Source organism: Hemicordylus capensis, chromosome 1, assembly GCF_027244095.1.
Source record: "Hemicordylus capensis ecotype Gifberg chromosome 1, rHemCap1.1.pri, whole genome shotgun sequence".
Taxonomy (NCBI): domain Eukaryota; kingdom Metazoa; phylum Chordata; class Lepidosauria; order Squamata; family Cordylidae; genus Hemicordylus; species Hemicordylus capensis.
Genome location: NC_069657.1, coordinates 335,624,806 through 335,643,677, shown reverse-complemented (window position 1 = coordinate 335,643,677; position 18,872 = coordinate 335,624,806). Strand labels below are relative to the sequence as shown.

Sequence of the window (18,872 nt, the reverse complement as noted above, 5' to 3'; positions counted from 1 at the left end):
TTCTTTCTTCAAGTTGCCATTCTTAAGCCATTGCCAGGTCTTGGTGATGTCTGATTTTCCACTTATATTGTGCAAATATTGACCATGCAGTGGCTTATTTTTCCATTTTTCTGCTCGGTTCTTGACTTGTTCTTTTTGTAGGCCTGCTTTGTTTCATTGGCATTGAATAGTTTTGCGTTATTGACCATTTGAAGTGCATCTTCTTCACTGTTCCTTATATATTCTTCAAGGCCTCTTTTCTTCTCCCCTACTGTTTGATGGACTTGCAGCATTCCTCTTCCACCTGAGCTGCGAGGGAGGTATAGCCTATCAACATCACTGCGGGGGTGCAGAGCATGACTGATGGTCATGATTTTCCTGGTCTTATGATCTAGCGTCTCTAGCTCTGCCTGGGTCTAGTCTATTATTCCTGCACTGTATCTGATAACAGGTATAGCCCAAGTGTTTATGGCTTGTATGGTGTTCCCGCCATTGAGTTTGGACTTGAGGATTTTTCTAACTCTCCTGATGTATTCACTTCCAATTTTTCTTTTAACTTCAGTGTGTGCAATGTTATCAGCCTGGAGAATGCCCAAGTATTTGTAAGGTTCTTTCTCTTCCAGGTTCTTGATCTTGCTTCCATTGGGTAGTTCTATTCCTTCTGTTTTTCTTATTTTCCCTCTGTTCATTATTAATGCAGCACACTTGTCTAGTCCAAACTCCATTGCTATATCGCTACTGAATATATGGACAGTGTTTAGCATTGATTCGATTTTGACTGGGACTTTCCATACAACTTCAGATTGTCCATGTAGAGCAGATGGTTTATTTTACTTGATGTTTTAGATGTTTGGTATCCGAGGCCTGTTTTGTTTAGTATTTGTGAAAGTGGGGTCATGGTGATTACAAACAACAGAGGGGATAGTGAGTCCCCTTGGAAAATACCTCTTCTAATGCTAACCTGTCCAAGTGTCTCGCCATTGATTGTTAACTGTGTACTCCACATGCTCATTGCTTTTTAAAAAAAATATCTGAATGTTTTTGCTGACACCAGTTGTTTCTAAACATTTTAGTATCCATGTGTGAGGCAATCAGTAGAAGGCTTTCTTGTAGTCAATCCATGCAACACTTAGATTGGTTTTTCTTCTCTTGCAATTTTCTAAAATCATTTTGTCAATCAGCAGCTGGTCTTTTGTGCCTCTGGTGTTTTGGCAATTTCCTTCCTGTTCAACTGGAAGCTGTTTGTTAGTTAATAAGTGTTGCATCACTTCATCTGCTATTATTCCAGTTAATATTTTGAACATGGTTGTCAGACAGGTTATCAGTCTATAATTACTTGGAACTGCACCTTTTGCTGGGTCTTTCATGATGAGATGAGTTTTCCCAGTTGTTAACCGTTGTTCAATATCACCTCCTTGCAAAATATGATTGAACTGTTTTGATAGTTGTTTATGAAGGATTGTTAGGTGTTTAAGCCAAAAGCCATGCAGTTCATCGTCGCCTGGCGCAGTCCAATTTTTAATTTTCTTTGCTCTTTCACTTATTAATTCTGGTGTTATTATTAGATCTTGCATTTGTTGGTTACATTTTTTGACCTCTTTCACCCAGCCTGCTTTTTTATTATAATCTATTGGATTGTCCCATAATTTCCCCCAGAATTGCACTGTTTCTTCTTTATTTGGTGTTTCTAGGTTTCTTGCAGTTTCTCCTTCTATGCTTTGGTAGAAACGTCTCTGATTCAACTGGAATTGGAAATTCTGCCTGTGTTGTGTAATTCTGGCTTCATATCTGCTAATCTTCTTTGACACTGCTGTTATTTGCTGCTTTATTATTTCCAGGACTTCTCTAATTTCCCTTGACTCTAGGTGGTATTTTTGGATCAGATACTGTTTGGTGTTTTCATTCTTCAGCTTCTTGTCTTTTATATCTTTCAATTTACTAGCATCTGATCTAAGCCTGGAGATTTTATTTTCTAATCTAATCTTCCATTTAGGTGATGTACTACTTTCTTTTTTTTACAGGTCCATTGATCTTATATCTGAGCTCTTGTGTTGTTATTGTTGTTGCACTGTACATTAGTTGGTTTGTTTCTTGCAAATTATTGGTTGTTATTTCTGCAAGTGCAGCATTGACATCTTTTAATGCCTGAGCAAGTTGTTTTTTGGCAACTGTTTTTAGAGCCGGAAGTCGAACCCTGGTGGTTGTTGGTTCATGTGCTCAGTTATTTTTTGCTTTAGTTCTTGTTGCTTTTCTGTTAAACGGCATTTGGGTTTTTGAGGTGAAGGCAAAGGGGAGGTTGCCTGGTTTTGATTTTGAAACAGTTCAGCAACAGTGGCATCCTCGATTTCCAACACCTCCTCCACCTGCGCCTGAGCAACTGCTTCAGTTGGTGGTAATTCTTCTTCCATGTCTTGAGCCTGTGTTGCTCTTTGCAGTTCTGCCAGCTCAACTCCAGTGAATACTTTATTTCTTATTATGAATCTTCTCTGGTCTGCTAAGCTTTGTTCTGTTATTTCTGTGTCTGGATGCTTCTCTTTCCAAATTTGGTACATTCTTTTTAAATAACCTCTTCTAGTTGGACTAGACTTGTAATAGCAGATCATTATTTCCTTGTTGGCATTTTTCGTATTTTTTTCCCCAGTAACCTTGCAGTCTCCAGCCCTGGTTGCTCAACTGTAGATCCTAAGTCCTGTTGCCCACTTGCCACCAGATGTCCAGGGACTCCAGCACCTGGCGCGGTCCTTGTTGACCCAGGCGATGACCGATCCGGTATAGATTTATTAAAGTTACGTCTCACCATATTGTTGATGGGAGAGGCACTCTTCGTCTGGCTCCTCTGGTGAGACCTGTCCAGTATGGTTGGACCTCTGGCATAGCACTCACCTTCCTCAGAACACACAAGCCCCACAACCACGCCAAGGTAGTGCCTCACTGGGGGTATTATTATTATTATTACTACTACTATTACTATTATATTTTAGATCCCGCTCTTCCTCCAAGGAGCCCAGAGCAGTGTACTACATACTTAGGTTTCTCCTCAGAACAACCCTGTGAAGTAGGTTATGCTGAGAACGCAGTGACTGGCCCTGAGTCACCCAGCATGTATCATGGCTGAATGGGGATTTGAACTCGGGTCTCCCCGATCCTAGTCCATCACTCCAACCATGACATCATGCTGGTTTTTAACTTTATTACATCCACTTTTATGCCCCACCCCTTGTTTTGTTGTTTTGTTTTTTATGCCTTTCATGCGTTTTTATGACTTTTACTAGTTCTCAGGCTTTTAGGCCCTCATGCTTTTTGTGTATTATCTACTATTTTTAGTTTTTTTTAGCCCTTTTAGTGTTAATATATGTGCCGTTGTATATGTAATCACCTTTTATCCGCTCTCACTTTGAACATGTAATTGCCCTTGTACTTTATGCTGGTCTATGACTGTAGTAAAGTTTGATTGATTGAGATTCATTGCTCCTATCCAAAGCTCTTTAGAAGGGCTCAAGGTCAGGGGCAGATTAGGAGGCAGAGGAGGTGTCTGCCTATGGCAGCAAAATTTGAGGAGCAGCAAATTTTGCCACGGCTCAAATTTTCCCATGCCTCTCTGGGGGCTGCAGTAGCTGCAGGAGGGGGGGCATGAGGGGAAATTCCCCCTTTTGCCTCTAAATATCACTGCCACCAGCGGGATGGGGCATGGTGTCAGCAGCTGGGAGAGCGGAGCCCCTTTTTAAAAAGTGCCAAGAGTGGCAGTGGCCGGTCTCCGGCCCCGCTGGCAGCCCCTCCAGTAACATCCCATGCACGGGGACATGGCTCGGGCTCCAAAGCTGAGCAAGCTCTCCCCCTTGCTTTTCAAGCAGCATTTTCTGCCTGACAGCATTTATTTCCTTTTCTCTCTCTCGCTGGAGGGACAGAAAGGGAAATAAATGCTGTCAGGCAGCAAACACTGCCTGAAATCAGAGGGGGAGAGCTCTCTCGGGCACTCCAGAGCCTGGGCTATGCACCCTTTGCATGTGACATTATGAAACTTATGAAATTATGAAAAGGTTTCCCTGACTTCTTGCACACTGTGTCAGAATTCCAAGAGCAGAAACTTGGCTCATTTGAATTCCAGCAACCCAACCAGGCTGAGGAGACCTGCTTCCTACTGGAACCTTGCACTTTAAAAGGTTAAAGGGGGGCACTCTTTCCTCCTCAACCCCCCTCCCTGCAGTCAGCCGGGGGGGGATTTCCCTCACAGCCCCCCTCCTTGCAGTGGCAGGGGGGATGTGAGGGAAGCCTCACATCCCCCCCGTTTGCCTATGGGCATAAGACTGTTTGTCTATGGGCAGCAAAGAGGTTAGTCCGCCCCTGCTCTTAATACTTCAGTATAAGAGCCCACATACGTGCTGCATGATCAGAGTGCCTGGTTTCAGAGCAACTTCTTTCTTATAGGCATCCTTCTGATAAGCTTGTATAGTGGACTGGGGAATTTGTTTAGCTTCTGTGCTCTTCAAAATCTGTATCTTTCACTAATTTGCATGCGTGTATGGACATTTCTGACAGGAATGCACTTGAACTGTTTTACACAGAACTAAAATATGTCAAACTGACTTATGATGAAACCTGAAAAGTAATTGAGTTTCAGGACAATAATTAATTTTTAAAGAGTTTATTTGCATGCGTTCAGTGCAGCTCATTAGACCCTACACTGACTAATGAGCTGAAATGTGGATCATTATATACATTTAAAACACTGAGGAAGTTGCTTATCTACCTGGTGAAGTGGCGTTTTTTGACCTTATATTCTTTCTTTCTTATATGTTCATATATAATTTAATCTTATATGATTAAAAGATGTATGTTTTTCAAAGGCCCTACAGATCTGCATCCCCCTCCCCCATACACTTGTTAAGCACAAGACACTGTGAAAAATTGAGGCTAGTGGAATTTGAATGGTCTTTTCTTTTAATTTTTCTCTGGTCTGCAGCTGCTCATGCTTATGACAATGTCTGTAGACATTATTGAATGTTGGGATTCACTTATTTATACAAGGAGGGAGACACTTAGACTGGCTTGTTTTTCATATGGAGGAGACCTGAAGCTTCTAAGACACAAATTTAGAATCAGGTCTCCCAATAGAGTAACATTTTTGTTAAGATTCTGAGAAAAGCAGCACCAGACTCAGAACTATATACTGCCCTTATCACCGCTATCAGCATTTCCTAACCCTTAATTAAAAATTTTAATTAAAATAATAATTAGCTTCACTAAATCCTCATAAGTACTTTAAATTAGCTTATTTTCTCCCCCACCCCCACACCTTTACTCAGTACCAATTGTGAGATTAATCTCCACAGCTTTGAAATATATTTTTGGCTTTAAAATCCCAAATACTTTTTTTATTTTGCTAATATTCATTAAAAAAACTTTTCAAGAGGTAGAAAACTAGTAAGAGATTTTATTATTATTTTTAAAGAAACTAAAAGCTGAGGCTAGTCTGGTGGTTAATGGTGGTGACTCAGAACTCCTGACAGCCAAGTTCCAATCCTAACTTAGTCTATGGCATATAGTATAGCTTTGTGCAAATCCTTTAAATCTTCCCCAGTCATGTTTTCAGTTCCACTCAGTTGGAAAAGAAAAAAATTGGCCTGGTTTCTCTGTATATCTCTCAAGATAGGACCTCTTTAGCTGCATATACTGTATCCAGTTGCATGAGTTAGAATTTGTGGTAAAAGACAAAAGGTTTTGGGTTCAGGAGAGAGAGAGAGAGAGAGATACATACACACACACACAAAATAGTGCTTGGAGATGTAATCTGGCTCCCAGAACTACAGGTGACTCACATGTCTGAAATAAATGTCTACTTTGCTTTTTATAGTATGCTTTTGGAAGCTAATTGGTGAATCCTGATGATATCTTAAAGCCTATGCAGACAATGAGCCGGGTCTCATGATCCGTGAGACCCGGTTTCTTTGGGTGAGCGGGGAGGGAGCCCTGGGCGGCCGGATCAGCCGCCCACACAATTGCTGGCTCCGAGACAGAGCCAGCGGGGGCTGGGGAGCTCGGGGGGCTCCCGAGCGCGCAGGGCATACTGGGGAGACCCCCGATCTGGGAGGTGGTTTTTTGCCTCCTGGCCGGGTGTCTACTCATGAGTAGGCGTGGCGCTCGCTCCGCAAACCTGCTTTGTACCAGGGGTTCCAGAGCTACACAGATAGTGAATATGCAAGATGATTCCATCCTTCCCCAAGTCTGCCAGATATTCTGCTTGGCCATAATATTTGCATAGCTGCAAAGCAAATCGGTTTGAACCACCAGTTGCATCTCACATACAGTCTGGGAACCAGCTGTATGATTCAGGCCTGTGATTAGATTTTCTGGGTTCTATGCAGATGAAACACCTGCATATGGATATATGACAAGCCAATTGATGGGACAGACATGCCCAGTGGGAAGGATGGGAGATGTTATCTCGGTGTCCTACAACAGATTCAGGAGTAAGATAATCTGAAATGGCCTTTTGGTATCACTTCTTTGCACAGAGATAAGTGTAGAGACCACACAACCATATCTGGGTAAAAATGGCACAAGCAAATGCCCGGCCTGAATTTATTAACAACCAAACAATAAGCAGAGACATCAAGTAGATATGAGGGTAGTAGGTAAGTAAGTCATGTCTAACTAACATTGCCCATGGGAACCAAGCCATGCCGGTGGGCGGCTGAGCTACCTCGGGCCAAGATACTTCAAGTAAGATAAAGGAGCACCCCAGCCTAAAGGTCTTATGGATTGCTCTTCTATAAATAATAAAGAAAAATCTCAAGGCTTCAACTTCAACTAACAAATTAAGCCAGTTTTCTTTTAACATGACCTCAAAACTTAACCTTACATTTTATGCCACTTGTGCAGTCCTGCCTGCTAGCTCCCTATGCCACAGACTGGCACATCAACTCAGTGCACCTGTCCAGCCAGTAAGATGCCCATAAAGGATAACCGGGAAACCTACTGTAGGCAAGCAACTTATGCTTGACCCCCTACTTGGGATAAGTGTGTCCTATCCTTTTTGAAGAGCTCTATTCAGAGTAAATGGAATTCCTGCATGCAGTTTGCCCCTCCATGACACAATCCTGGCAAATTTGTTGTTAGCATTTTTGCAAGCACAGCTCACCACACCAAATCGGTAAAATGGTTCACAAGTTAACCCACTTGTGCCTCAAATGTTTACGCATCGCCATCTTGAATCGGGGTGGGTGACATAATCACAAACTATGCCATTGAGGTGTCCCTATGTGCCCTACAGCTGTTCCAGATATGGTTCATATTGGTCCAGGTGTTGTGAAGTTGATGGTGGCGGACAGACGGACACACACACAGAATGCCGGGTGATCTCATAAGCCTTCTAGAACATGGGCTAATAAAATAGTCATTGGGGAAATGCAGGTGCAGAAAGGGTTCATCAGCTTGTGCTGCCTGCCCATGCTGTGTTTTAAATCAAACATATGCTCCTAGTTTATAGTCAAGCACAACTCATAATTTATAGTAACACATGAGCCCTATTCAGACATTATATGGTACCTTTGTACAATGAGTGCACAGTATACCCAGCTACAGTTATTCACAGGTTACGCTGAACACAGGTACAGCAGCACACTTCCTATCTGTACCTTGCATTTGAGGGGCCTGTACCCATGTTCACTTTTAAAATGAATACAGATACAATCATTCACACAAAAGCATGTGTGAATGTTCATATGTATGAGTTTAGATATCTGTACACTCATGCAACATCATAATATCCGAATAAGGCTAAGATCACACACACGCTGTGCCACTGTAACACCTAATGTGTCCCAGAGATGCAACAATTAGGTGCCAAAGGGCTTTCCTTACAAATATACATATTCCTATTCCCCTCTCTTTGGCATTTGGATGTTGGCAACAGCCACAGGCAAATGTTTAGGCTCAGAAATGTTGGGTCCTTTTCCAGCCATTCTTACTGCAGTATTGTTCAGGTGATATTGAGATGTCCACTTACATTGCTGGCCAAAGCTACTTCAGTGTGATCGACTATCCTGCCCAAGGACCCCTTGGATCTGGTATGGTAGAAATTGGTGGTGCTACTGAATAAACCTGATACCACATACACACGGGCTGCTTTTCATATGAGCAAGAAAAAACAAAAGGGGGGAAAGGCTCCACAGCGTACAGCATGGGTTAATCACTTGAAGGAATTGATTGACTGTCTGTTAACAAACACTAGTCTATATATTGCCACTTGCTCATGAGTGGTTTATGTCTTCTGATTCCTACAGACTGAAGAAGTCCTGAAGATTGATGGAGGGCCATGCTATTCAAACAGCAGGTGTTGCTGAGACAGAAGCTCCTTGTGCTAGGCAGCCTTGCTATTGGAAGTCTCCTATATCTAGTTGCCAGAGTTGGGAGCTTGGATAGGTAAGTCCTTATCTTAGCACACACGGGTGACATCCCTAATGCAAACACCTTGATGTGGGGCTTTCCCCTACAACTTCCTCTTTGGCTTTTAAATAGGCTTCCAGCTCTTTGTCTTGCTACTAATGCCTAGAAAGAGAATCTGCTGTAGTATTGATTTTCATTGTTATTTTGCTTCTGTTTCAAGATGGGAAGGAGGACATAGATAAACGGAAAGAGTTGCAGTGTGCCCGTGCCAATGTGTTTCTGCCTTTCCATTTGTATTCTATGTGCATTGACAGTTGTTTTCAAAAGGAAACTAAAGCGGCATACAGTAAAAATGTCATTATGGCAGCTCATTTTTGTCTGTATGCATCTGCAGGTTGACCTCTAGTCTCGACAAACAGCTATGATGTATTTATGCATCTTCCTTTCTGAAATTTATGAGTGGGCAATTAATGTGCTACAGAGGTAGTTAAAATTATGCATGAGCCTGCAGAGTTAGCTCGTCAAGCTTGGAATCCTATTGCACTTGAAAAATTACTGCAGGGTTGGAGAATTTTAACTATGTTAATTAGACATGATTTTTCTCCCCTGGATATGCTGGAAGAAGAGGATCTGTGTGAGAATGATTTCCTGTAGCAACAGAGTAGCTGTGGTTATACAAACTGGAAGCTGTTGTGTACTTTTGGCCAAGAAAACACACACACACACACACACACACTCTCTCTCTCTCTCTCTCTCTACTAGAGATATAACAGTCGATGTGAATAACTAGTATTGGTGTTGATCTGGCTGGAAAGATCCTTCCTGACTCAAAATACTGTAAGCATGCTTTTGAGTTATACAGAACTCTTCAGACATAGCTGTGCAGTGCAAAGTAAATGAAAAGACATTACAGATCCAGGATGGCATCAATTTAGCAAAGTTTATTCTACTTCAAAACAAAGAAGCATGGGTTAGTAAACACTATACTAATCATACTGCAGATGCTTTTCAAGGATTCAAATTGAAACACTTTCCGGGAAGAGATCAGCCAGTAAAATGTATAGTTTACTTCTGGAAATATCATCACATAAAGGATTCCTGTTTTCCCAATACTACACAAATCTTACAGAACCCATGGGAGGCAGTGTGCACTTATGAGAAGCATTATGTGTGGATCAGGAAATCTGCATTCATGGATATGAGTGGGGCGGGGACATGGAAACAGGAATGAACCAGCTACCCACACCACCCAAACTGATGTTCCCACTGGCAGTGATTCCTTGGCATCTTTGCATTCAATAGTTGTGTGCACATGGTAGTATTGAATGCATAGAAGTTTTCTCCATGCCAAATGTAACCCTGATTGCTTCCATGGTTTCAAATAAGGTAGAGGACCCATGGCCAGCTGCCTCTGAATACAAACCCCAACTGCACAAGGGGTGTGGGGTTGGTACAGAGGTGATGGCTAGTGGCCATGCTTCTGTTTTCCCCCTCAACATGTTCACTATACCCAGAGTATGAATAATAGGACTGCAGAACAGTGATCATTGTAGCCACCGCTGCTGTAAAAGTGCCACCACATTAATGGAAATTGTTGTAGATGTTCCAGATTATTAAGATCATATATTATGTTTATCCAGGTAGATGTGTACCAAAGAATGTCCAAATCTGCTTGCATTGGTAATAACATATTGCACGAGTCAGACAGTGCTTGCTCTGCTTTCCAGAATTGCTTACTTTCTTAATAAAATTATGGCTGTACTTTGCTGTATCTGTTGTACCTTCCAAGGGTTGGGTGATCAAACTGAGTTTATGTAGAGGTATGTAAACCTAAACAACACCAAAATGATCCACCCACTGATTCATATTATATAGCATTCTAATAAGGTGATGATAGATATCCTTTGTCTTTTATATTCCATATGATTCCCGGCCAGATTTCAACATACAAAGTTCCACAAATGCTGAGAAGGGATCATGGTCTTTGATTAGCATCATCCCACGTTCTGCCTGTGAAGCCTTATATATTAAAGATGTGTAAAAAGGCCATAGCCAAGTATGCAATTTCATGTATAGATGAAAATTCCTTCTTGATTCCTGAAGGAATTTGTCCAGTGCTCTGAGGCATGAAATTTAATTAACCTTATCACCAATCTAAGCTTACCCATCTACAAATGTTATTAATGGTCATAAAATTATCCAGACACAGTACTTGACTCCTTGAACTCCTGCAGTAATGAATTCTATAGGATCCATATATAATACTGCTAATGGTGGAAAGGGTTTATTCCTATCTCTTTTTTATATCAAGCTATGATAGATTTTTATTCACTAGTGAATCTTGTTCAGATGGTACAGAAGTCTGTGTACTTAAATAGCCTTTGATCTACATAATTCTTACTGTATGAGAAGTAACATTTTGGACAGTTCAAAAGTATTTCCAACATTAATTTTGCTATCTCAGAATTAATTCCAACTTTACCTATCCTTTTGTTTTAAAAAAATCAGATGCAGATTTTAACAATTTTTACTGATTTCGGACAATTTCAGATAAAATCCAAATTTGTATAGGCCTACTACACAGTATGTGAAACAACCAGAAAAGTATGAAAAATCTACTAATTCAGTAGTGCCTAAATTAAATGCATATGCAATAAGCACAAGGATAAACCATTGATTACTTGCATATTTGATATCAGCTGTTGCCAATAAAGCTGCTAAAAACAAATATATATTTGCAAGCTCATGCAGACTTCCATCCTTTGAAAAAAATTATTAAGCACAGAATCTGGCTCACCCTCTTAAGATTCAGTTGAATCCAAAGAGTGGAAATGAAAAAACATAGACATAGAGAGCCTGAAGATAAGCAAGGAGAGTAAACATTTAATAGACCAAGAACCAATCTGTGCTTTGCAGTATTAAGTACTCTAAAGTAGACCTGATTGGCAATAACTCCTTACCCACAATGTGTTTGTCAACATGTATCTTCATACTTTCATATTTGCTCTGCAAACACTGGCATTATTTGCCATGAACATCCAAAGTTTGCTGAATGTCAACATATACTTGCAAATGCTGCAATTCCAGATGAATTTGTTAATGCCTTAAAACAGTTATAAATTTCCCTTTTCTTTGAACACACACAATTAATGACTAATAATAATATTTAAGTGACTGTCACCATTCATTGGTATATTTCTTAAGTTTTTGGACAAAATCATGTGGAATTGTCAACATTACAAGCATATTAACATTCATCAGATTTCAGGCATTTGCTGTGATAGATTCGCAACAGACATGTTGATTCAGCTCCTAAGACAAGAATAATAGCCTCTGCTATTATTCTTGCCATGCTAGCCATATCCTATGAATCATATTACCTGCCTATAGATGATTCCATTTTCACTTGTAGCATAAACTAGAATTTGTCCCCTTTTTTCAATTTATGTTCTAATCATTGCAGACTGCAGCCCATTTGCCCTATTGATGGTCGATTTGGACTCCATGGCCAAGATGAAATTCCACTTCGAGCTCTGCAGTTTAAGCGTGGGTTGCTCCATGAGTTCCGGAAAGGCAATGCCAGCAAAGAACAAATTCAACTTCACAGTTTGGTCCAACAAATCCCCAAAGCCATAATAATTGGGGTGAGAAAAGGAGGAACCAGAGCACTGCTGGAAATGCTAAATCTCCACCCAGCAGTGGTCAAAGCTTCTCAAGAAATCCACTTCTTTGATAATGATGAGAACTATGCCAAGGGCATTGAGTGGTATCGGAAAAAAATGCCATTTTCTTACCCTCATCAAATAACAATCGAGAAGAGTCCTGCATACTTTATCACAGAGGAGGTACCTGAAAGGATTTATAAAATGAACTCATCCGTCAAATTACTGATCATTGTCAGGGAACCCACAACAAGAGCTATTTCCGATTACACTCAGGTGCTGGAGGGAAAGGAAAGGAAGAATAAAACCTACTACAAGTTTGAAAAGCTGGCCATTGATCCTAATACCTGTGAGGTGAACACAAAATACAAGGCAGTAAGAACCAGCATCTACACAAAACATCTGGAGAGGTGGCTAAAATACTTTCCCATAGAGCAGTTTCATATTGTCGATGGTGACCGTCTGATTACAGAACCACTGCCAGAACTCCAGCTGGTAGAGAAGTTCTTAAATCTTCCTCCAAGGATAAGTCAATATAATTTATATTTCAATGCCACCAGAGGGTTTTACTGCTTGCGATTTAACATTGTCTTTAACAAGTGCCTGGCAGGAAGCAAGGGACGCATCCATCCAGAGGTGGACTCCTCTGTCATTACCAAATTGCGCAAGTTCTTTCATCCTTTCAATCAGAAATTTTACCAGATCACAGGGAGGACATTTAACTGGCCCTAAAGCAAATGTCATACAACACTGTGTGTTGCACCCAGAGATATGCAACCGTGTCTCTACTAGAGTAAAATATGCACTTTTCGTATACACAGCTATCCAAGTAACCCTTTTTTCATGCATACTTGTACATATGCAGTGTGTGACCAAATATAAGGTGGGATCAATTTTCTACAGAGCAGTGAATAACATAAAATTTACTCTCTGCATAATTGCATCATTTTATGCTATACAGTTAAATGAGAAGATGTCATTTGAAGAAATTAACTCAGCTGTTTATTTCAAAGGGTCAGTACTCTGCTCCATAAAGTTTCATGCCAAACATATAACGAGAGAAGACAGAATGTTACTATAGAATTCATTTCAAAAATTGTATTGGATGATCTAAAGTGAGGTATCATGAATACACATTTCAAAAAGAATATTGACCCTTTAAAGGTATAAATCTACACTTCAGACTTATACAGGTTTAACAATCATTGTCTCTTGCCAGGGAACTCTACTTGTAACAGGGAACTTAGGATCTCTAGCACAGAATTCTTAGATCCCTCATCAAATTAAACTTTCTTGCATTGTTTGAGGGAAACCAAGCCACTTAAACTAGCGTAAAACTGATATAAGTTTGCAGTGTGAATATGCCATAAATGTGATGCTGAGTTGATCTATTGAAACTCTTTTCCTATTGTTTGAAGAAGAAAAAATATCTCATGCAATCAACATTGTTTCAAATTTCCTGTGCTGAGTTTGCACTATTTTTTTTTAATTATTATTATTGTTGTATGGAACATCTTGACACTTGTAGCATGTCAATCATGTGTCAAAAAGGAAGTCTTTTTTTCCCCTTATATGCTTGTATGTTGACAAAGAGAAACCTGCTGTATATAATGTATATTGTTTGTAAATACTGGTTTCACACTAAGTAATTATATTTTGTAAACTGAATATGGCTATTTAATTTATTGTGAAAATTAAATTTATTGTGGTATTTTAAAATGGAATGGATTAAATTGCTCTATGTGCAACTGCCTTTTTCTTTTTTTTTGATGAATGTTTTCATGGTCAATAAAAAGTGGAATTTGGACTTTTCTGGGAATCCCCTTCCTACAATGCGATTAGTAATACCAGTCAAAATGGAAGATTTAGGCTGAGTGCAATTTAGAACAAGAGCTTTTAAAGTCACGTGCTGTGTGCGGCATGAGCACACCACTTGAAACCATGGCCAACATCCTAACAAAATGCTCTGTGAAATACGCCAGCGATGTGGACAGGTTCAACTAACTCACCACTGGCAGTGGTACTAAGGAGGTGAATTTCAACAAACTCTTCCTCTTCCCCTGGAAGCCCTCTGTATTACCCAAAAGTATGTCCTTGAGGGATGCATAGGGAAGGAGAGCACCTTGAGCACGGATTCTGCACTAGTCTGCAACATCCGTAGCATCAACACTTCTCATGGAGCACCTACACTTCTTTAGGTAGAAGTTGGCCAATGTCATTATGCTAGTCCTGCAGGAAGAAGAAATACACTGAAAATACCAGCAGCATCAAGGGAACTAAAGGAGCAAAGCAACTCCATTCTCATCAATGGAGTTTTGCCATTGATTTCAATAGGAGAAAGACTGCATTCTGCAGCTCATTTACATAGAACTGAGCTTTGCATCAAGTCCATAATCAGCAAGACCAGTGTACACAGCAGGATTTTCCTATTATTGTTTCCGTATGAAGGCTAAGAATCTCATGCACTTATGGATCTATCCTTCCTATAATGGTCCACATGAGACAGCAGGTGCAAAGAGGTCCTTTATATGAATTTAAGCCTGATTTGGAACTTGAGTAAGTTCATAAAGCTGTGTGTGGTACAGCAAAAGAAAAGAGTGGCTATTGTTTGGAAAATACTGGGCTTCTTGCAAGTCATAGGCTTTGTGTTTAGAATCTGGATGTGAAAACCATTAATGCAAGTTAAATTGAATTTGAAAGGGTGTGTGTGTGGTGCGGGGAGTGATGGAGAGAGAGAGAGAGAGAGAGAGAGAGAGAAAAGAGCCCATTTAAACATTGCTCCAGACCTAAAACTGCAATGCAAAGAGGACATGAGACAACATTTTTTTTTTTATTTTTTATTTTATTCGATTTTTATACCTTCCAAAATGGCTCAGGGTGGTTTCAATTAAAAACAGAAACCATTAAAACCAATAACAATTAAAACAGAAATATAAATATGAACACCAATTAAAAACATCTTAAAAAACAATTAAACTATCAGAACAATTAAAACCTTGAAAACCAGGTTAACATTAAAACAATTAAAACTAATTAAAACTCTGAAAGGCCAGGTCAAACAGATGGGTTTTAAGGGCTCTCTTGAAGGTCAGTAAAGAATTAAGATTGCAAATTTCTGCTGGGAGTGCATTCCACAGCCCGGGAGCAGCCACAGAGAAGGCCCGCCTCTGAGTCGCCACCAAACGAACTGGAGACAGACTGGAGAGGGACCTGGAGACGGACCGTAACTGGAGACGGACCTCCTCACATGGACCTTAACATGCGGTGGGGATCATGTAAAAGAAGGCGCTCTCTAAGATATCTCAGACCCAAGCGGTTCAGGGCTTTAAAGGTAATAACCAGCACTTTGTATTTTGCCCGGAAACATATCGGCAGCCAGTGTAAACGTTTCAAAACAGGCATAATATGGTCTCTCCGGGTTGCCCCAGAGACCAATCTGGCTGCCGCATTCTGAACTAACTGAAGTTTCCGGACTACGTACAAAGGCAGCTCCACATATAGAGTGCATTGCAATAGTCAATCTGGGAGGTTACCAGCTGATGCACCACTGTTTTGAGGTCATCCTCTTCAAGGAATGGGCGCAGCTGTCGAATCAGCTGCAGCTGATAGAAAGCATTCCTGGCCATGGCCTCCACCTGAGTTACCAGGGTGAGGCCTGGGTCCAGGAGTACTCCCAAGCTACGCACCTGCTCCTTCCAGGGGAGTGTAACCCCATCCAGCACAGGAAAATCTAACTCACCCCTCAGATTCTGAGCCCCCACAATGAGCACCTCCGTATTGCTTGGATTCAGCTTCAAATTTTTATCCCTCATCCAGCCCATTACTGCCTGTAGGCAGGCATTTAGAGAATGAGTGTCATTTCCTGAAGATGGAAAGGAGAAGTAGATTTGGGTGTCATCAGCATACTGATAACACCCAGCACCAAACCTCCTGATGACCTCACCCAGCGGTTTCATGTAGATGTTAAAAAGCATTGGTGACAGAATGGAGCCCTGAGGGACCTCATATAACAGCTCCTGTTTTGAGGAGCAACTGTCACCAAGCTCCACCATCTGGAATCTACCCAAGAGATAGGAATGGAACCACTGCAAGGCAGTGCCCTCTATGCCCAACTCCCCCAGGCGATCCAGAAGGATGCCATGGTCGATGGTATCAAATGCCGCCAAGAGATCCAGAAGAACCAGCAGTGTCACACTCCCTCTGTCGATTCCCTGGTAAAGGTCATCCATCAGGCTGACCAAGGCTGTCTCAACCCCATAGCCAGCTCTAAAGCCAGTTTGAAATGGGTCTAGATAATCAGTTTCCTCCAAGACTGCCTGGAGCTGGTCAGCCACTACCCTCTCAATCACCTTGCCCAACCAAGGGAGATTGGAGATTGGCCTGTAACTGTCCATCGCTAAGTGGTCCAGGGAAGGCTTATTTAAGAGTGGTCTAACCATTGCCCCCTTCAGACAGGGGGGCACCCTACCCTCCCTCAGCAATGCATTTATGATATTAACTAGGCCACCTCCAACAATCTCCCTGCTGGATAGAAGCAGCCCGGTTGGGCAAAGATCCAGAGAACAGGTGGTAGGCCTCACCGCCCCAAGCAACTTGTCCAAATCCTCAGGAGTCACAGATTGAAACTGATCCAATCTAATACTGCAAGAGGGATCGCTGGACACCTCCTCCATATACCTTGCAGAAATAGTGGAGTCCAAGTTGGCCTGAATACAGGAGATCTTATTCACAAAGAACCCATTAAAGGCATCACAGCAGAGCAACTCTGGGACTGATTGGAAGTAGGAAGAGCAGAAACCATACTCCTCACAACCTGGGATAGCTCCGCCGAGTGTGAACCTGCAACTGCAATGCGCGCAGACCAGAATCTCTTTTTCACTGTGCGCATTGCCACTGCATAAGCCTTCAAATAGGTCACATGCTGAATCCTGTCAGATTCGAACCGAGTTCTCCTCCACTTGTGCTCTAGTCACCTACCCAACCACTTCAGCCCCCACAGCAGGTCGGAAGGGACGCTTAGGAGCAATCATGTCTACTGCCCTGTGGAGTTCCCTGTTCCAGGTTCCCACCAGGGCATCGACAGAATCACCGGCCGCACCAACGTCAAAATCCTTCAAGGCCTTTTGAAATCCCACTGGGTCCAGCAGCCTTTTTGGACAGACCATCATAATAGGTCCACCACCCCTGAAGGGGTGCATTGCGACTGTGAGACCAACCTTAGCCAGGTAGTGGTCCGTCCATGACAATGGGGAAACCACTGGATCCCCCACCCATGGAACCATAATTGTCATGGCCGCTATGAACTATGAAAAGCAAGGCCAGATTCTGTGGGTCGTTGGAGCTGCTCCCCAAGGCCAAAGAGTTGACTGAGCAGTTGGAAGTGGAAACAGTTACTAAATTACTGATTTTCCTTGCCCTGTAACGGCCAGCTGCTCTGCCAGGGCCAATTCTTCTATTCCCCACCACTACAGTAATAGCTGCCCCCGAACTGCCAGGCAGACCCCCAGCACCACCCCCCTCAAGAGAGCCCAAACACATATCTGCAAAAGGCCTGGCACAACCCAACCCTCCAGCCCTCAGTCCAATCCCCGAAGGCCCAGCCCCGAAGGCCGGCTTCCTTTGGCAGCCGGCTTCGGCAGCCGCCTACAGGTGGCCTGACAGCTAAGCCCTTGGCGGGGCTCCTTGCTTTTAAGCTTGCAAGCCCCAGAAGCCACTGCTCTCACGAGCAGCTCCCAGGACAGGCAGCAGGTGGTAGAGCTCAACAATCTGGGAGGCTCGCAACCAGCCAGCTGGAACTTGGCAGCCGACAAGCAGGCTGTACTCCATCTGGGCTGGAATGCCCACAGGAGGCAGAGGGGCTAGATGGTAAGTCCCATCAAGGCAAATAGAATGGCCCTGCTCCCCTTGTTACTTTCCCACATATTGTGTAAAGGGCAACAGCTTTATGAACTGAAAAATATGACACTTCACCCATTTGCAGTACGGACCTACTGTAGGCTAGTAGTCAGACAAATGTGTCCTTGCCCAAGCCTTTTTGGGGAACACAACCTGGCTCAGAAGCTGGAATCAGCACAGTGTTGATTCCTGCTCCTCTTTGCCAACTCCAAAAGAGGTCCTGGTCCTTAAGTGAGTTCACCCCCTCAAACCATTAAGCCTTTAAGCTTTGTGAAGCCCCCAAAGCAGGTAGGAGTACAAATCATTGCTCCTGAGCCAGGAAGCCTCTAAGGACTAGGCTTGTGCATTTCGATTCAGGTACAAAATGTTTTGTGCCCGAAAATGGCAATTTTGGAGGTTTTGTAACCAAAACAAAATCAAGAATTAAAAAACAGAGATTTTTGTTTCCAAATCGAAATGACTGTGTTTTGGACAGAATGCTTTCTTCTTCAGAAAAGCTTTGCAATTCAAACTGACTTCTCTGACTCTCTCCACTCCAGCTGAGGCACTGAATGATTAGCAGAAGATAAGATATGCAAAAACTGTTGAGCATGAATAGTTTAGTTAAGTGTTGCATTCAGTGTGATTGAAATGCAAACTGACCTTGCAAAGGGATTTGGAAGACAGCATTTTGAGACAGAAATACCCAAATATCTTTGGGAGCTCAATGCAATTCCAAAATTCTTGCTAAAAGCCATGGTATAAATTGTGAGGAGAAGCTTTTTGAGAAGCTGGTTTATGAAAGTTCTGAAATTACACAGGTTTTTCTTTCCAAAGGTTTAGAAAGAATCTCTTGACTTGTTCAGGACTCTTTAGAAGAGCTATTTTGTTTTTCTTCTGATTTCTATGAGCTATAGTGGTGTCTAAGTTTTGATGCCCAAGTTGAGCAGTCTAATGTAATTTAGGCCACAA

The 18,872-nt window shown here is 42.0% G+C and overlaps 1 protein-coding gene across 4 annotated transcripts in view; it reads left to right on the top strand.

Annotated features, from left to right (window-relative positions):
* HS3ST5 (heparan sulfate-glucosamine 3-sulfotransferase 5) overlaps nucleotides 1–13,833 on the top strand; it is a 263,739-nt gene extending 249,906 nt beyond the window's left edge. For all 4 annotated transcript variants that reach the window (XM_053312770.1, XM_053312710.1, XM_053312848.1 and 1 more), the window contains 2 exons: nucleotides 8,262–8,400; nucleotides 11,828–13,833. In XM_053312770.1, the coding sequence (XP_053168745.1) occupies nucleotides 8,294–8,400; nucleotides 11,828–12,758 (1,038 nt within the window). In that variant the 5' untranslated portion in view covers nucleotides 8,262–8,293 and the 3' untranslated portion in view covers nucleotides 12,759–13,833. The remainder of the gene's footprint in view (nucleotides 1–8,261; nucleotides 8,401–11,827) is intronic.
* Nucleotides 13,834–18,872: the final 5,039 nt, after the last annotated feature.